At 45.1% G+C, this 19,919-nt stretch overlaps 1 protein-coding gene across 9 annotated transcripts in view; it reads left to right on the top strand.

Moving 5' to 3' along the window:
- Nucleotides 1-19,139, top strand: part of CILK1 (ciliogenesis associated kinase 1) — a 41,264-nt gene extending 22,125 nt beyond the window's left edge. For all 9 annotated transcript variants that reach the window (XM_090033705.1, XM_090033678.1, XM_090033688.1 and 6 more), the window contains 6 exons: nucleotides 2,319-2,621; nucleotides 4,180-4,370; nucleotides 5,026-5,177; nucleotides 8,859-8,987; nucleotides 13,756-13,869; nucleotides 15,830-19,139. In XM_090033705.1, the coding sequence (XP_089889831.1) occupies nucleotides 2,319-2,621; nucleotides 4,180-4,370; nucleotides 5,026-5,177; nucleotides 8,859-8,987; nucleotides 13,756-13,869; nucleotides 15,830-15,984 (1,044 nt within the window). In that variant the 3' untranslated portion in view covers nucleotides 15,985-19,139. The remainder of the gene's footprint in view (nucleotides 1-2,318; nucleotides 2,622-4,179; nucleotides 4,371-5,025; nucleotides 5,178-8,858; nucleotides 8,988-13,755; nucleotides 13,870-15,829) is intronic.
- The last annotated feature ends 780 nt before the right edge of the window (nucleotides 19,140-19,919 follow it).

Here is a 19,919-nt window from a genome sequence, read left to right as displayed (position 1 = left end):
GCTCAAAAATTGCCCAGGTGGAAGGTGATGATACTGATTTATTGATGCACAACTTTTTTTTTATTTAAGTGCCATTTGTGGAGGTAGTCGCAATGAGTTCCATGTCAGTACTCAGTAACTTTTCCAATTCTGTCTTCTCTATTCCTTGGGCTACTATGGCAACATTTTCAGGGTACATTTATCACTTTGGTGTTATATGCAGGAAGTCTAAAGTACGTACACTGAAAAGTACTGGTGCTACCACTGGCCCTTGGGGAGCTCCATTCTTCAGAGTTTATACTCTGCTTTTTTCTCCTTGGCTGGTAATGAGTTGCTGGAGATCATGTTTATAATGAAAGTACATAGCCTGCAGTCAGGTATCATAGGGTACAGTTTATATTTGAGGCCTTGGTGTCATACAGTGTCATAGGTGGTTTTGAGGTCAATAAAGATCACACCTGTTTTCTGCCTCATTTCAAATCTATTTTATATGTCAGATATAAGTATTATAATTTGGTCAGTGGTACACCACTTTTTCTGAAAGCCATCTAGTTCTTTTCAGAGATGGGGATCAGAGATGTTCTCTGTTCTATTCCAGATTATGTGTTCCATAATTTTGAATGTAACACAGAGTGAGATGGATTGGTAGCTCTTTGGATCCTTTGGTGGTTTATTTGGGTTTCAGGATGGCAACAACATCAGCTTTTTTCCAGATTTTTCTAAGTCTGCTACTTTGTAGCCATTTATGCATGAACTAGCCAATTGCCTATCAATAATAATGGGTGGTGGATGTGGACGGGGACAGAGGCCTGCGTCTGGCTCCCCCCAACCCACACTCTCCGCCACCATTGCAGGGCTGGGCCCGCCCCTTCCCCAAACCTCCCCATTGCTGTTTCTGGGGCAGGCTGGGCCCGGTGCACCCCCACTGCCATACTCTCCGTTTTGGGGCCAGGCATGCCCCCTCACCCTCCCCATTGCCACTGTGGGGCCAATGTTGGGCCCACCCCACCCCCACCTTCTCCGGTGCTGTTTCAGGGCCAGGTCAGGCTGTTCCCACCCACCCTCCATTTTGGGGCCAGGCCAGGCCCAGCATGTCCCCTCGCCACCATTTTGGGGCCTGGCCCGCTCCTCCCATGCCCCTCCCTCCCCCCTGCATTGGCCCGGGTCTGCTGCTCCCCACCCCTTGCTGCCAAGGCAAGCTGACTTCTCTTCCCTGCCCACCCCTCGCTTCAGTCCTGCTCCTCCCCTGCCCACCACCGCCCCATTGGCCTGGGCCCTCTGCTCCCCCTCCCACCACATTGGAAGGGAGCAGCACAGGAGAGAGAGAGGGGGTGAGGCCAGCAGTGCTGGCCTCAGCCCCCATGCCTGCAGGGAGCAGGGCATCTTGACCCCCCCGCCCTCCCCCCCACACTGCCGCCGCTACTTCCAAGAAGCAAGGGGGGAGGGCAAGGCCAGTAGAGCCAGTGGGTTCCTCTGGGTCACACGAGGGTGTTATCATTCAGCCTTGCCCAGAGACAAAGACTGTCTCCAATGCTACTGTTAATGGAGTAGCCCCAGTCTTGATGTTAATAGTTAAAGTCACCTGCATATAAGGTTACCTGGTTGTAAAGAGGCAGGGATATTACTGACAACAGGGCAGAGAGTGGCTTCTGTATACTGACTATGATTTATGGCATTGACCTGGACAGTGGTCCACTGTGTTGCAGTCTGGAAGGTGTTATGTCCCAAGGTAGTGTATGGCAGATCGTTTCTGATGAAGGTAGTGGATTCTGCTGGCTACAGAATCGGCAAGGTTGGAACCTCAGAGCTTCATCTTCTGCAGCTGTTCTTTTTATGCTTCTTGTAGAAGGACTGCATGTGGCTTCAGTTCCCTGGTGATATGTTCCATCACTGATTGCTAGAGAAACATTAAGTTGAAGAACAGCCAAGCTTCCCCTCTTAAATAGGAAAGGTTTCTCTGGTTCATCCTGTAGTTACTCCATAAACATTGGAAAGTATGGAGTATTGACATTGGAAAAATTGAAAGTCCAATTGCCTTGGTAGTAACTTTTAATTTCACTTTACAGTTACTCACAGGAGGCACCACAAGAAGGCAATTGCTGTCTTCCCCGCAATGTACTTATAATACGTGTTTTAAAATTCTTCATTTCTGGGAAAACTTACTTTTCCCCTCTAAGTTTATAGAGCATCTTATGCTATTCTCTTTGGCAGTATACCTTCCATTGTCTCTTTCCTTTTTTCCTTTGTCAGGTATTACTTGACCTGGGAGTTATCCCATGTGACAGCTTAGTCAGGGACTCTGGCTTCCTCCATTGAATACTGATGCCTCTGTGTTTTAGGCACTTCGATACACATACTTCCAAGTTGGGCATGCCTTGGGCACCTCTCACTGCATTCAGGACCTGGGAAAACATCAGAAAGAACTCCATGATAAACCAGCACAGCACCATATTAAACCTGTTCCTCCTGTGCAGCCTCCCCCAAAACCCCAAGCCCGTCTTTCATCCAGAGCATTGCAGCAAAGCCAGTCTTCCCAGCACCTGGTGTACCCATATAAAATAGATGCCTCAGTGAGTGATCATATAGAGGACAAGTCTAACCAGGTGCTTCTGCCAGCAATTCACAATAAGGTTCCTCAACAGGTAAGGAACAAACTGGAACAACCAATGAGCCTATTTTTCATAAGTTAAATTTTTTTTGGTGGTGTTTTTATGAATGAATTTGTTGTCTTTGTATTGTAATAACAGTAAGAAAAATAGGAGTTAAGAATAGCTGGGCTATCTCTCTTCACCCTGTTATAAGTCAAAAACAGCTCTCTGAAATCACTGGAGTCTTGGGATCTAGGCACACAAACATGTTATTGCAACTTGTAGCATGTCAGCTACTCCTTGGTAACTGTCCATATACATGCTTTAAACTATCAGTAAGTGCAAGTTAGCTTATCCAGGTTTCTTCCTGTTTCATGGCAACTTGTTCATCTGTCCTTACTTAGGCTGAAATAAAGCAAATAAGTGGGCAGAGCTCACATTTATATTACGGCCACTTTATGTGATTCTGGCATCATAAAATGGCTTTAAGAGAATCTGTAATTTTATGCTTACTTCATGTCATTTACAATGTCAGGGTGATGTGGAATGCTTTTAGTGTGCATGAGACTTTGGCCCAAGTGGGACCAACCATATCAAAGAATCAGTAGTAGTTTTTACTGTGAAGATGTAGCTTTTGCACTTGAGCATGTGCAAAACTCAACAAAATGCAAATATATGTATGTTCACTTAAACAGCTGCTAAGGAGGTAGGTGCTGGGGTTTGTACCTGCAAAATCCAGTAAGAGAAATCAGTGGTACTGGTGCATGTTTCAGTGTTTATGCCACATGGATCCTGGAACCTGACGTATGGGCAGTTTGGCAGTTTTATGTCCCTAAGCGTGGAGTGTGAAGGCAGAAATCCAGCACAAGGTGATCCTTAGAATTATAAAATACTAGGGCTGGAAGGAACTTCAGGATAGGGTCATGTTTAAACGATCTCGGCTAAGTGTTTGTCTAACCCAGGAATGTTTAACCCTCAGCCTGCAGGCCAGATCTGGCCCATGAAAACATGGCATCTGGCCCACAGGACTCCCTTGGGAAATTTGGGGGTGAGGGAGCTGTGGAAATTAATACGCCACCCCACCCCTGCTACCAAACTCCCAAGTCCTGTGTGGCCAGATGGGGGCTGGACCACACCCCCTTTCTCTCCTATGTGGCCAGGTTGGTGCCAAGCCATACCTTCTTGCCCACCAGGACTGAATCAGGGCTAGGATAAGCCGTTCCCCCAACACAGCCAGATCAGACCCATGGATGGTTGGGCCCCGCCCATCCAGCCCATGGTGCACAAAGGTCTAATCTGTTCTTAAAAACTGCCAATGACGGGTATTTTACAGCCGGTCTTAAGTAATCTTAACTCCCCCTTCCCATACTTAGAAAGGTTGCTTTTTGTAGTATAGTAAAAGATGAAAACTAGAGAAAAGAGACCTTAGAGTTCCCTCCTTCTACAGACTATCTTGTTGAAACAGAAGGTGATATAGGAGATAATACAAAATCTCTCTCTCTCTCTCCCTTGTTTTTCTTTGTGGTCGGGGAGAGTAAATTCTGTCTTGATTCCTACCCTCTTACTTCCTTAACTGCATGCTGTAAATACTGTGTTTTCATTGTACTGGCAGAAAATTCCAGGTGGGGTAGAGAATACAAATAGTGAACTGAAACCAAAGCCTCGCCGAAGATGGGGTCACATTACTAGAACAGTGAAAGGGGCTGAAGATTGGGATGACTTGGAAGACCTGGATTTTAACTCTTCCCTCAGCAAAACAGATTTGAAAAACAAGAAAAGACAGACCAATGAAGGTCTTTGTAGGTAAGTTGATTTGGTCTCATCTTTAGACTTTACTCCAGTCCAATGATCTTCCAAGGTCCTTTCCAGCCCTAATGTCTATGAAATCTGTGATACTTGGTGTCATTTTTTTTCTCCTTTCTTTCTCTCCTACATAGCTATTTAGATGGCTTCTAATAAGTCAGTGCCAGGTGCTGTACACTCCAGTTATTCTTGGCTTTTTGCTGTCCCTTGCACTTGGAATAGTCACTCCCTGCTCACGGGCTCCTGATCCCCTTTACACATTTTTTTTCTCAGACATGCTTAGCTTGGGAAGCCTTTCTGGTGCTGCTTTCTCAGAGTGCACCTTTACCACTTCACACTTGAATCATCATGTTGGTGTGTTCCACATGGCTGAACTGTATTGTGTCTCTGAATTAGGCTGCAAGTCCCTTGAGTCAGAGGCAATTGGAAGAGGTTACAGAATGACTTGTCAGTGACCTAAGGTCTCTTAAAAAGAAGCCTTAGGCTCCTAAGTGACTTAAGTATTTTAACAAAACTGTGAGGTGATATTTTCAATCTTTATAATACCAAACACATCATGAGCAATAATTCTTGGTGCTGAGATGCAGGAAGAGGTTAGCATGAATGAAATGCATGCCTTGAATTTTGTGCTTATGGTGGTTTCTCTCTGTTACAGATTTGAAAGTATTTTGGATCTGAAGCCTTCAGACAGTGTAGGTTCTGGCAGCAGTGCACCTTCCCATGCTACCTTTCCACGGCAAGACACCCCTACATTACATGTTTCTGCAGCCAAACAGCATTATTTGAAACACTCTAGGTATTTACCTGGTTAGTAGAAATATTTTCCTCTTTCACGTGACCTTTTGACAGCAATGGGAAGTGATAAAGGACACGTGGGGCTTTATCCTGGGCTCAGGGAGACTGTTCTGTGTTTGAAGGAAAAAAGGGGGACATGGGTTGGAAGGAGCTGTCTTGTTAATTTAAAGCAATTACCCTACAAAGAGATAGCTCTAGCTAACTATAAATAGAGGTATGTCTGTCTTACCAGCATGCAAAAAAGGGATGAGTGTCAGGAGCAGCCCTTTTCCTCCTGCAGCACAAACAGATTTGTAGACTAGCTTTTGGGTATGCTGGAGCATGCTAGGAAATGTGCCTCATTCATGGATCAGGCACTTGCTTGTATCCTGACCTGGTCTTCTGTATCAGAGGAGGAGAAGCATGCCCCCAAGCTACCCCATGAATACATACTAGGGCTGTGTGAAATGCCTCAGTTTCGTTCTGGTTTCAGATTCAGTGTTTCATCTCGGTATTTCGTAGGGCTGTCCAAAACAGCTGTGTTTCATTTTGTTTCGGATTTGGCATTTCAGAGAGACAGTGATTCATTTTGGTGTTTCGAATCACTGTCCCATTTTGTTTAGGCCAAAATTGTATTGGAGCTGTTTAGGAATTTCAACAGTGTTTCAGCCATAAACTATAATGAAGAATCACAAAACTGCCTATAATTTTGTCATTTCTTCCCTGATTCGGATGAAATATGCAAGTTTCAAGGAGATGGGTACAGCAGTTTCTGGGAAACTGTACCTCAAACTGTTCAAGGCAAACGCATATCACTTGCTGGCAATGGCAGCTGGCTGTCATCCTGCACACAGATCCGGGGGTCTGCTCTCCTCAGGAACAGTTTGGTGCAGCCCTCCCAGGGGGTGCGGGGCCTGGATCTGGATGCAGGATGACAGCAGGCTGCCACTGCCAGCTGGGGCCAGCTCCAGCACTGAGTTGTTCCCAGCGCTCGGTGTGGGCTGCTCAGCAGCATGCTGTCATCCGTATGCTCTGCAGCCAGTGAGTGTGGAGTACCAAAAAAAAAAAAGCCCCGCACTCACCAGCTCTGGCAGTGGCAATTGAGGCCTCTGAGGGCTGTAGTAGGGCCCCCCTGTGCAGTGCAGGACAATGAGGATCCCCGCCCAGCCTGGCACCCATGTGGCAGCTGCACCTTCACACAGGCACGGCACAGCTCAGCAGGGTGCCATGCACTGCCTGGGGCCTGGGACAGCTCCAACAGTCAGCAGGAGCTCCTGGTTTGATCCCCAGCTCTGAGGACCTGAACATTTCCCCAGCTCCCTGTTTGATTCCCCAGAAACATCCGAATTGTTTTGGAAAATTTCTGAAATGTTTTGGATGGCCCATTTCATTTCGGATTTGGTGTTTCGACTGTTGAACCGTCCAAATATGAAACAAAATGGCTGCTGAAATTTTGCACAGCCCTAATGCATACTACTGGTAGCAGCCAATGTTAGGTAGCAGCAGGGGGACATTTTCTTTCCTGCCACCTGGAGGAGTTAAGTGTACCCCACAGCATGTAGAGTCAAGCCCTGCTGTTCTTTTTTTTAAAGGACTCCTTTGTCCTTACCTCTTAATTATTGCAGTCTGCATGCCACCATTGGGGCAGAATGCAAACGTTTTATATAATAAGTGCTTTTTTAGAAGGGTTGTGCATAAATGCATCATGCTAGGTTTCATACCTTCTAGGGTCGGAAGGGACCTGAGTAGATCATCAAGTCCGACCCCCTGCCATGGCAGGAAAGAGTACTGGGGTCAAATGACCCCGGCAGGTTATACATCTAGCCTACTCTGAAAGACCCCCAGGGTGGGAGCCAGCACCACTTCCCTTGGAAGTTGGTTCCAGATCCTAGCCGCCCTGACCATGAAGTAGCGCCTCCCTATAGCTAGCCTAAATCTACCCTCTGCCAGCTTGTGACCGTTATTCCTGGTCACTCCTGGTAGTGCTCAGGGGAACAGGGACTCCCCCAGTTCCTGCTCGTCCCCTCTGACTAGTTTGTAACAGGCCACTAGATCCCCCCTGAGCCTCCTCTTGTGGAGGATGAACAGGTTCAGGTCCCGTAGTCTCTCCCCATAGCGCCTGCCCTGCTCCCCCCTGATCATGCAAGTGGCCCCCCTCTGGACCCTCTCCATGCTGTCCACATCCCTCTTGAAGTGCAGTGCCCAGAATTGGACGCAGTACTCCAGCTGCGGCTTGACCAGTGCCGCATAGAGGGGGAGGATCACCTCCTTGGACCTGCTTGAGATGCATCTGTGGATGCATGACAAGGTACGGTTGGCCTTCCTGATTTCTTTGGGTGTGTCTACATGAGAGTTATTCTGGAATTGCTGCTTCTGATAAATTAACTCAGCATGAAGAATTTTTTTCAAGTGGACTAAACTCATCTGGAATGTGATGCTATATTGTAGAATAAGTGCATCCACACATGGAGTTGGTTAATCAGGAATTACTAATCTGTAGTACCGCATGCTTCATATTGGCTAGAATGAATTTCCCTGTAGAGACAAGCCTTTTGTTTTATTGGGATTAAATGAGACAAGGCTTTCTCTTTCTCAGTCTGCATCACAAGGCTTTGGGGCATCTTGTTAATGTTTGCAAGTAGCCAGAAGGAAAAGTGAACAGTTCATTAGCTTTTATTTTCACTAAATTTATTTTTTTTAATGGTGGAGTTCCATAATTATACAGTTTTGACTATACATGTCAGGGAGTGCACAGCAAAACTGGTTGAAACCAATGTTTCAAGTGTTCTTTCAGTTCTGCCTGAGAGTCTGATGTAAATTTACTGTATGCTCATTATGCCAGGTTGGCATAACCTTAATCCTTTTTGTAATGTACAAATGTGCATGTAACTATAACATCGAGGTTAGAACCTTAAACACTTGGAAGAAGAATTTTTTAAATGGAGTTTGGAGTCACCAGTTACACTGCTAAATGTACGTTAAACATGGTGAGCGCAAGCCTGCTATTATTTGTCACACCTCATCCAAGTATGTTATGCTGCCTTCATGAGACAGCAAAGACCATGTCTTCGTGTGTGCATCTTGTGGGCACAACTTCTGCTGATTTCAGTCGAAGCTGCACAAATATGGAAGTAGAGTTAAATATTGTAAAATCCTTATCCTGCCTATTTCTCTAAATTTAAAAAAAAACCAACCCTGACAGTAGCATAAAGTGTCTGTATTTATCACAAGTTGCATTTACATAGCATTGTCTGTCCTGGGCAGTACCAGAGCATCTGACAATCTCAGGACCCTGATCCTACAAGGAATCTGAATATAGGGACCTCTCTAATACTGAGTCCCCTTTAACTTCAATGAGAATCATGACACTCAGTAAGGGCCTGTGCATGTTGTTACATATCAGGAGCAAGTCAAAAAATCAAACATCTGCCAAAGCCTAGTTTCTCATCAGATACCTTTAGCTCTCTGCCAGCGTGCCCATTCCAGAAACAGGGCATGTACCTAGATGTAGCAACACTACATGAGATGATGGAAAGTAGCCTGCATACAGCTAGCATGCTCTGTACAGTCAGGCATGGAGAGGTTTTTCATTAAGCTAATGTGCAAACCATCTGCTCACACTATATTTTTGTACTGTTACAAACCAATGTAATATTTGCATATGAGACTTAAGATTTCAGAATGGCCAGTTAACTCTTTATTTTTCTCCAATAGGAATAAGCACAAGGAATAGCATCATCTCCAATTCAAGCAAAGATTCCATTTCATCTAATCCTTGGCCCAGTTCTGGTTTGCCTGGGAAAGTATCAGGTGTGGTAGGAGGTGTCAACAGGATGAGTTCAGGTAAAAGTTGTAAAAAGTTAAACATTCTAAGAGAATTGCGATGGGAGAGGGTGAGAATTTTTGTAATGGCCTAAAGGTGCCCCACCCTGTTTTAGATCTCAGACTCTTAGAAGGCCAGGTTTGATCCTTCAGATATTGAGAATTTGGAGATCTGGTCTGTTTTAAATATCAGTAGCCCTGAGTCCTCTTTCTAGTTTTTGTGAAATTTTACTTTCCTGTTGCCTATTTTCAGTTGCTGGCTGTTTTTCTTCTGCTGTGTAAATAGCTCACGCAAACAGGACAGAAACGGACTGCATACAAGAATAACTAGAACAAGTGCAGTCAGATAAACTAAATGAAATTTTTGCCTTCAGTCTAATCTGATAATATTAGCTGCAACTGCTTCAGTAGTCTTGGAGTGAAACTTTCTTCTTGGGAACACTGTCAAAGTGATAGAGATGAACTTTTCATCACCACTTGGATCTTTCGCAATACGTTTTGCTAGAGTTGTCTTGCATTGCAGAAACAAACCTTTGCTTTATACAGGCTAACTCCTTTGGTTTTTGCTAAACCCCATCTGTTCCCCATTTTTTAGCTTGAACAATCTACTTGGTTAGGGACAGATTTTCAAAAACCTGGAGCCTGAATTGATTCAATGTTTACAGGTTAGTCTAAATTGCAAAAATTGAACCAATTTGCAAGTGAATAGACATTCACTTTTGACTCTGGAAATGCAGGCACATGCCTACAGTAGCTAAGGGCAGAAGCTGGGGGGTGCTAGGGGGTGCTAGAGCTGAGGGGGGGACATGGCTAGGCCCAGACAGGCCTGAGTATGATTTGGGAGGGGTTTAAACTCCCACCCTGGCCTGCAGGGACCCCTGCCAGGGTCTGCCTGGAAGGAGAGAAAAGAAGTAGCCCCTGCCAGGGGTCCTCAGCCCTCCACCCCCTCACAGGTCCAGCGGCGGGAGCCGGGGTGGGACCAAACCCTGGTAGCCTGAGGGGAAGCGGGGCTTAATCCTCCTATTGCAGGGGAGGGGGCATGGTGTTGGCACCGATAGGCACCACTCATGCACCTGGGGCCACAGCAGCTAGACACCAGTAGCGTGAAGGGAAGTGGGGGATTGAATACCCCCATTGCAGGCAGCAGTAGTAAAGGACCAACATGGCACCCTGGGCTGAGTCCCTCTAAGGAGTGGTCAGCCAGGCATGGGAAAGGGGTAAGTAACCTGGCTACAAGCAAAGAGGGAGTGGTGCAGGAAAGCTGGAGCTAGTTATGGATCCTAACTCACCACTGCCTCCCTCTGCAGCAGCACAGCCCAGGCGGGGGTGGTCTCGGGGCAGCACCTGCTGCCTCCCACCTCCAGCCCTGTGCAAGGACTGCAGTTTGCAGGTGGGCTGCAGCTGCATCGTGGTTCCCCATGCCTCTCCCTGCCCTGGTGGCAGAGCAAACTGTTGCAGTGGGCGGAGATGAACCACCAGTCACCCGCTACCTGCTTGCAGTGGTGCCAGATCCTCAGATAGGCTGCTGCAGGCCAGGGGCATGGGCAGTGGCAGGGGTGTAATGGACTGCCACAGCCCAGTCCGGCCCACAACCTAGGAATGCAGCCTGGTCTGGTTCAGCCCCACCCTGCAGCCCAGAGGCATAGGCAGCGACTGGCCCATGGCAGCCCGCCCCAAGTGCCCAGCACTGCTACAAGCAGGCAGTGGGTGATAGGTGCCTAACTTCCACCCGCCACCATGGTTTGCTCCACTGCCAGGAAAGGGAGGGCATGCACCGTTTGACCTCAGTCAGTTAAGTCTGATACTACATTCAACCAGGTTAGGGCATTTTGAAACTTCTATGTTTCAAAGGGGCCAATAAGAGAGATTATGCTTAAGGGCAACCAATACGGGTTCATTAGAGGCAGGTCCTGTCAAACCAACCTGGTGGCCTTCTTCACAAAATCCTTAGACGCAGGGGTAGCAGTGGACGTAGTCTTTCTGGACTTTAGGAAGGCTTTTGACACTGTCTCTCACCCCATAATCATTTAAAAAAAACTAGGGGACTGTGGTGTCAGCACCTACACAGTCAAATGGGTCACCAACTGGCTGGAGGGCCACACCCAGAGAGTGGTGGTGGATGGGTCATTTTTGACCTGGAGGGATGTGGGCAGTGGGGTTCCGCAGGGCTTGGTCCTCGGGCCCGCACTGTTCAACATCTTCAGCAGCGACTTGGACAAGGGGTTAAAAAGCACCCTGTTCAAATTCACAGACTACACTAAGGTGTGGGGGGGAAATGGACACACTAGATGGGAGGAATAGGCTGCAATCAGACCTAGACAGGTTACAGTGGTGAGTGGATGAGAACAAGATGGGTTTCAACACTGACAAGTGCAAGGTACTTCACCTGGGGAGGAAGAACCAGCACCATACCTACAGGCTGGGGAACTCCTTTGTCAGTGCAGAGGCCGAAAAGGATCTTGGAGTCATTATTGATGCCAAAATGAACATGGGCCGACAGTGTGGGGACACAGTCAGGAAGGCCAGCCACACCTTGTCATGCAGCCACAGATGCATCTCGAGCAAGTCCAAGGAGGTGATCCTCCCCCTCTATGCAGCACTGGTCAGGCCGCAGCTGGAGTACTGCGTCCAGTTCTGGGCGCCGCACTTTAAGAGGGATGTGGACAACATGGAGAGGGTCCAGAGGAGGGCCACCCACATGATCAGGGCAGGCCCTACGGGGAGAGGCTACGGGACCTGAACCTGTTCAGCCTTCACAAGAGAAGGCTGAGGGGGATCTAGTGGCCGTTTACAAACTGGTCGGGGGGCCAGCAGGCACTGGGGGAGTTCCCCCAAGCACTCACAGGAGTGGTCAAAAGCTGGCAGAGGGTAGATTTAGGCTAGATATCAGGAGGTGCTACTTCACGGTCAGGGTGGCTAGGATCTGGAAGCAACTTCCAAGCGAAGTGGTGCTGGCTCCTACCCTGGGGATCTTTAAGAGGAGGCTTGATGAACATCTTGCTGCGGTCATTTGACCCCAGTACTCTTTCCTGCCATGGCAGGGGGTCAGACTCGATGATCTGCTCAGGTCCCTTCCGACCCTACAAACTGTGAAACTGTGTATTGGTCAATTGCATAACCTGCACTGGCTCTGCTCCCCCAACCACCTCTAGCCAGGTCACATCTCCCCTTGTGGCCGTTCTTTGGAGCCTAGGGCATCATGTTGGTGCCTCTGCCGCTGCTGCCTCAAATGGCGGGGATTAACCTGCCCCCTTCCCCTCAGGCTACTGGTGTTTGGCCGCCATGGCCCTGGGTGTACAAGTGGAACCTATCAATGCCCGTGCTGTCCCCCTGCAATGGGGGGATTAAACCCTCACTTCTGCTCAGGCTACCAGGATATGGCCCTGCCCCTGCTGCTGCCGCTGGAGCAGCAAGGCGGGTGGAGGGCTGGGGATGCCTGGCAAGGGCTGCTGCCTCCCTGCCAGGCAGACCCAGCAGCACTCCAGAGCAGGGTTTCACACCCCCACCCCTTTTTTCAGCCAGCCAGAGCAGAGAGAGTGCTCCAGCTAAGGAGGAGAGGAGCAGGGTCAGCCCTGTTTGGCTGGAACAAACAGCTCAACCTAGCCCAGCGCAGGGCTGCAGAGCATGCTGGGATACTGGAGGACTGTGATTTAACTTAAACCAGAAAGGGCTCTGGGACACAAGTTCCATATATTTGACCGCAGTTGGTTAGGTCTGATACTACATTCAAACAGCTTTATCTTAAACTGGTTTTGGACATTTTGAAACTGGTTTGCATGCACTGAACTTATGTTCTGTTACAGGTTTAAACCAGTTTCTGATCACTTAAACCAGTTTATGTGTAACTTCTATCCTTAGCCCTTATGATTTGTCTGTTGGTCAGTTTCCTGCAGTTTTTGCTAAGGGCCAGATTTGAGCTTGCCCCTGTTCAGCCAGATTTGAGCTTGACCCTGTTCAGGACAAGCATTGGGCAGTTAGTGATTTTCAGGGAGATCCTTGCTGAGCCAAAGAACCTAATCTTGCCACATAGAAGCAGCTCTCAAAAAAGGATACTCAGCATATTGTTAAAACTGGGCTGCAGAGAAAAACTCCCCTGGAGCCCAATCTGTATGTCTTTTACTTGAATGTTTAAAGCAGTGTGGCTGCAAACTTTCAGTTAAGGACACAGCAAATGAGATTATGCTGTGCAGTGAATTTCCATAGTTGTATATATCCCAGTGGAGCTCTGCTGATTTGCATTAGGTGAGGGACTGGCTTAGTTCTGAGTGTGACCCATGTGACCCACCAATGTACGATTTGTGAAGTGCCTTCAGAACACCCACAGTAAGATATGCATATGGGTGCAGACACGTTACGTAACTATTATGGAGTAGTATACCCCAGATTTTGCTCCATAGTAAGGAGTGAACACATAGGTATCACTTCCAAGCAGGCTGCCTGCAGTAAGTGCTATTACAGAGCCTGGTCAGTAGGTGGCAGGGGAGCTACTTTGCATTGAGCAAATGGCTAGCCTGGAATTAAAATAACTAAGGGGCCGACTGATGTCCAGTGCATCAGCATAACTTACAGCAGCAAAAAGAGGCTCCTCATTTTCTTTAGGGCTAATTTACACCAAAGTGGAGTAACTTAGTAACTTATTCCAGTATAATGCTGTGTAGTATATCCACTCCACTTTTCCATCAAATAAAAATTCAATACACTCTGTGGTAAATGTGTCTGGTCTCTGCCCCCTATCTAAGATCCATTGCATTGATTTTAAATTTTGCTCTTCATTAACAAATTCTTTCAGGGCCCACAGTTTCAAATGGCCTGACTGGCGGTTATATCCCTTCATTTCTGAAAAAGGAAGTAGGCTCTGCTGGGCAGAGGGTTCAGTTAGCTCCACTTACGGATCCACCCTCAAGTAAGTGAAGAATTAGTTGTCTTGGCTTTTGCTCGTTTGTGCAATAATGCTATGCTCTTGAAGAACTGAGTGTCTAGAGCTCTAGGCTCTTATATTGCAGCTGCTATTCATGAATAGGGAAATCAGAATAGGTCTAAGCCTTCAGAATAACATAGTTATACACCCATAGATACAAATCCTTACACTCATTGATTAAACAGAAGTAAGCATAACTTGTAGTCCATAGCACTTCTGGCCCCAAATGCTCAACCATTACTTCCCACCACGGTGGGACTTTCAGGAGCATAGTTCCAAAACTCTCATCCCAATTCACTCCAGAAAATGCATGAATATTCTTAGTTTTCAGCCTGTGTGAAGACAAAGTGAACACTGAGAATGACACCAGTGTAAAATTGCAGCAGATACAACATACACCCTCCACCTGTAAGTTGTTTTACTCCAGTGTAAGGAAATAAAAATCTCTTTCATAACTATGTACCAGCATAGGGTGCACTACTTAGCATGTCCTCTCTCCACAGCTCTATTTACCGTATTTACTAGAATCCAAGATGACCCCCCCTCCCCCAATCAGATTCTATGCATGGAAAATGTTGTTATAAATTTTGTTATAACTTTTTTTTTCCCCATGCGTAGAATCTAATTATTGGTGGGTTATCTTTAAATTCATCTCCCTCACCCCTATGGCCAGGAGGCAGGTAGCCTGCCCTTTGGTGCCTGCCCCCTCCTCCTGCCACCCCCAGTGCCTTCACCTCCTGTTGCCTACACCCCTGCTATTTGTTTCCCCCCCCACCTGCCCCAGCCTCTGCCCCCTCTGTTATTTATTATCCATCATAGCTCTGGCCCCATACCAGCATGGAGCACAGGGTAATTCTAGTTCTGGCCTGGCCATGAAGCAGTGGTTGCAGCAGCGGCAGCTCTGGCATCCCAGGAAAAAATGCAGGGGAAAAAACCTATCCTGAATCTGAGTAAATACAATAATTTGAATTAGCCATTCCTTGGGGTAGCTGCTTGCACAATGTGTAAACATACCAAAGGAGGCACAGTCTCCTTGCCTCTTCCTGCCTTCATGTACTGCACCTGGCAGCATGAAGGGTCTGGAAAGTGAGTCTGGTATTCCCTGACAGGATGAAGGATACAGCAAGCAAAAAACAGGGTGGCCCCTCAGTGCTACCCTTAGGCGTAACATGGGAATAATGCATTTGGGACGGATCTTTCACCTTTCTCCATGAGGTGGCACCAAGCAGCAGGCATGAACAGTGCATGTCATGGAGTGAAGAGCGCTCTAGGAACTCTAGTTCTCTAAGGTGACAGTGAAATTTGCTGCTGCTGTCAGGAGCTGTCACTCTTTTTTTCCTGTTGAAGCCCATATCAGGAGGACAAAAGAATTGGTGATTTGGCTGAAAAAAATGGAGTCAGTTCTTTTCCAGCAGCCAAGAACAGTGCCATTCTACAAAACCTGATTTTTTTTTTATTTTTTTTTTTTAGAATGCCTTGCACCCCATGACACTGGAGTGTACAGCCCAGAAGTACAAAGTCAAGCAGGTGCTCTTCTCTTTAGGCTATACCCAGGGGGAGCGAGCAGGGCATGAACCCCCATGTTACACTACCTATGATCTCCAGTTCCTATCAGAGAGGCTGCATTAAGGAATGCTGAGGCCAGGTTTAGCATAGGATTGACCTCAGAATTGGGGAGCTGCAAACAGGTTCCTCTGGACCCACCTTCTTGCTGCATCCAGCAGATACTGGTCATAGTAGGGGACCAGAGGCAGGTGTGGATCTTGAGCTTGACTTCCTGTTGTTTCACTCTTTCTTTTTTGTGTTTTAGAAAAACTGTGAAATATCTCTAAGGTTTCTTTTTCTAACAGTGAGCATCCAGACCCTGTGCTCAGGGCTTCCTGCATCTGGGCTGAGCTGCTCCTTGAATTTTTATCGCCTGCCTTTCTCTTTTTCACCCTTGTAGATTATGCTAGCCTGAAGACTGTCAGATCTCATATTGGGCGACCATCGTACAGTACACCTTCAAAAAGCACCCCAGGGCTAATGCCACTCCCCCCGTCAGCTCAACCAATCCATGGGCGGATTGACTGGTCTTCAAAGTATGGAACTCACCGGTGACTTGCAGAAAGCACTTTCTGTTGAATTAACATGCACTTCCTCTGAAATGGTGACTAGTTTTAGACCATTTGCCATGACTGAAGATCTCTTATCTTCTATGAGCAAGACATTTCAAGACTAATTTTTTTTATTAATTAATTTCAATGCAATCTTGTACCTTTTTGTATAAAAATGTTTTAGTATGTGATTAGGTCCAATTATTTTCTTAAATTCTATACATTTTGTATATGGGGTTTGGGGGCATTTTATACAGTAAGCTTTTTAACGAACTTTTTTAAAATTGAAATTTTTCCTTTAGCAGATCCAAGCAGTTTATACAAGCAAATAATTTTAGCAAACTGGTGCAGTATTGTGACAAATGTGCAGTGGCAAGAAGGAGGCATTCACTGAATCTTGTGTTGTAAACATGTTTAAGCTCTGAATGTTGTGTATTAGACAAAGGGTCAGTGAAGCTTCATTATCTCAACCTTGTTATAGACCCATCCTGTAGCATCTAGATACTAGTGTTTTCCTCTCACTTGCTTTGCGCTGACATCAGATCAGTGACCAAGGGCCTAACCTTGCTCTATTTTGAAGCCAAAGGGTCCTAGATAAATAGAAAGTTTAATTATATTGTAGCTTTCTCAGGCTTTTGTTCACACACTTTTCTCTGGACTCTGTGCTTCTCAGCCTTTTTGTCTCAGTTTTGTAGTTCTTGGTCCAATCCTGCAGTGGGCAAAATCCCCACTGGCTGCAACGGGCATTTGGCCTGAGGGAAAACAGCTTTTACTCTTCTCCCTCACATTAGGCTTGTGTTTGGGATGTGATTTACTAGATGATTTTTGGCAGCTAGAATCCTATAGTTCACCAAAGAGTTTTCTGCAGGCTTAACTTTTTTTGGTGTCTGCTTCACTCTCCTGAATATGCAGCTTCAAACACAATTTTTGTCATCTTTCACAAGGAAAATATGTATAGGCCTGTTCCTGTTAATGGCAGCTAAAAAATTATTAAGGGCTTCCAAGGAGCAACTTACAGAATATATAGTATGTGAAGAAATATTTAAGACAATATTGAATATGACAAAGCTGATTCACAGACAGACTAGTACTGTATTAGTATGTGCCAGCAGCAAAGTTTAAGAAAAAATATATGCAGCTGACTGAATTGTTATGCCTTTGTTTTCCAACTTAATTCTCAACATGTTTCCAGTTTTTGTTGACATATAAAATTTCAGCCTGCGGTTAAAATGCAGAATTATTCTCCCCTGCCTCATTTTAGAGATATACCAGTGTCCATAAATAAGGACCTAATAGCTATTTTTATAGTAAATGTTTAGGGCCAAATCCTTGACAAAACTTCAGTTATCTCTGGGACTAGGAGTTTGGCTCTGGGAAGAGAAGAAAGTAACATGATAGGAAAATTAGAAGAAAAATCAAAAGCTAATCGACAAAGAGAAGCAGGTGCAGGTATAAAATGGAGGGGGGATTGTCCATTCAATTGTAAACTTTTGGCTTAAAAACCCCCCCATGTGTATGATAAATGTCCTATTCTCCCTCTTACGAAGTGATTAAACAGGAAATCTGATCTGTCCTGGGTCTCCTTGCCTGGTCTCTTTTCATGGAAGGTTAAGAAATTGGGAATGGCTGAATAGTCACATATTTTAGTGGCAATTAACAACGCTAATTAAAAAATTTCACCTACCTGCTAACAGAGCAGTGACATTGGCTCCATAAGGAAGTAGAACTGAGCCATCTTGAAGTAAGCAGTGCTAGGAGCATGTATTGAGGGGCATGTGCAAGTGGGAAACAGGATAAAAGTGTATACTTTAAGTGTCTTAAAACCACAAAGACAGCAATTCTGTGGAAATCAAAACCTGTATTTTATATTTAGATATAATTTAATTTATTTATATCTGAGGAATTTATGGTAACAATGGAAATTTTTGGACCTATCCAAATCTTTATTCAGATCTGTCTCTTTCTAAACTGAGTCTGTTCTCATGTGATTACATGCCATAAACTCTCATAAATAGTAGTGGAAATTACATATGCATATCCCCATTAGAATAGGCCACTTGGGGTATGTCTAGGTATGTCTACACTGGCAACAGTTTGCCTTAAGTAGGACAGCCCAGACTAGGGCTTCTCAGGCATGCCTGAGAGTGACCCAAGGGATAAGCGTGGAATGGTTTCTTTTAACATATTTCCATGACTGGTGGGTGCATGTAAGTGGGAGTGGGTGGGTGGATGGAGCATGCTCAGGAACCATATTGCCCTGAGTGTGCTTCTGCCACAGTGTAGACACCTTTAAACCCAGTCCATCCTCAGGCAAACAATAAATGATCTAAAGAATGGCTTCAAGATTAAGGCAAGGGATCAGCAAGACGGGTTGTTAAGTTAGTAGGTAAATCTCTGCAGTTTCAGGGAAGTTCATGTTTAAAAAGTTGCTTGTTCTAGTTTGAACTTTAAACAGAGGCAATGCACATTTTACTGAGCAAGCTTCCTGTCTGCACAGTTCTGTAGTCTTCACTTAGGGAGCTGCCTGCTCAAGTCAATGAGAGTTTTTTGTGTGAATGAGGACTATGTGGTTGAATTATTTTTTAATATATTTTTTACCTGTGTGCCATTTAGATGGAGAAGTGTAGGCTACATCTTACTTTAAAATCTGACCTAAATCAATATATTTTCATAAGAACTTACATATAAAAAACATTACTTAACCTCTAGCAAACTCTGTAGCTATGCTAAGTTTATCTTTTAAATGTTACAATTATTTTACCATTTGCCATTGCTCAAGTGCATACATTATATGTAATACAAAACCTTTCATTAGAAGTCAGATCTCACATTGTCATTACTTGTAAGAAAATCAAAATGATATATATAACTCAAGTGTGGAGAAATAGAGTGAAAATAGCCCCAAAATACCTCTAGGCTGTTTTCACATCTGTTAATACTTTATTGAAACAGTTTCTCTTCACTTTATGGAAATATATTTATTTGAAGAATGTGTCTGAATGTACAGGAGAGGAAGGGGATAGAATTACCACATTGAAATGAAAATTTAGCAAACATTGTATTTTAGGTTTTGTCAGTGTTTTGTTGTTTTAAAAGGTTTGTTTCATTCCTTCTGTGTAAATCCTCCCCAGAATAAAGTTACTGTTAAAGAGATGTAAATTTGAGTGTTATGTTTTCATTCAGGTTCTCATAATTAAAGTTAACACATTATTATTACACTTAAATAATATATATTAAATACGTATAAGAGTAATGTATTAAATACATATGTATATAATACATATAAAATCACATCACCATCATATATGTATGGAATAACAAGCAATATGTATATAATAATATGAATAACATGTATTAAAGAATAGTGTATGTAAGAGTGATACTTAATAAGTATTAAATAATAAACTTAGCATTCACTTCCTTTTGGGTGTTGCACTAAAAACCTTACTGTTGCTCCCAAGATATTTTCTCTTTGGAAATGCCTTGTCCACTTTGCAATCTTGATGTACCCATATAACCTGTGCAACACTGAGGTTGTAACCCAGTGATTTTCAGCCAGCAGGCCACAGCACTTTGAGTTGCCTTGAGATCCCTTCAAGGGTGCTGCAAAGTGCTACAATGTTCTTAAGTCAATGGGAGTTGAGGGCACATCCCCATTGAAGCACCAGAAGTTTAATTATATTGACATGCATTTCATCCATCTTCATCCCAAACAAGACTGAGATGGTATAGCTGGCTTGGAAGAAGCCTCTGAAGGTGATAATGGAGGGGAGGATATCAGCTCCTTGGAGGAAACATGTCTGATTATTAGAGTCTGCTGGTTGAGGGTAATTTTTACTTACAACGTTTAACCTTTTACAGGCTGCTTCTGGCTAGGGGATTGCTGACTTTGGAGGCAAACCTTGTTCTGATCCATTCCTCTTAGACTCTTACAATATG

The sequence above is a fragment of the Crocodylus siamensis genome, chromosome 1 (genome assembly GCF_052110815.1).
Source record: "Crocodylus siamensis isolate JL-2025a chromosome 1, ASM5211081v1, whole genome shotgun sequence".
NCBI classification, from domain to species: Eukaryota; Metazoa; Chordata; order Crocodylia; family Crocodylidae; genus Crocodylus; species Crocodylus siamensis.
The sequence above is the reverse complement of the archived record's forward strand: the minus strand, read 5'-3'. Positions and strand labels throughout refer to the sequence as shown.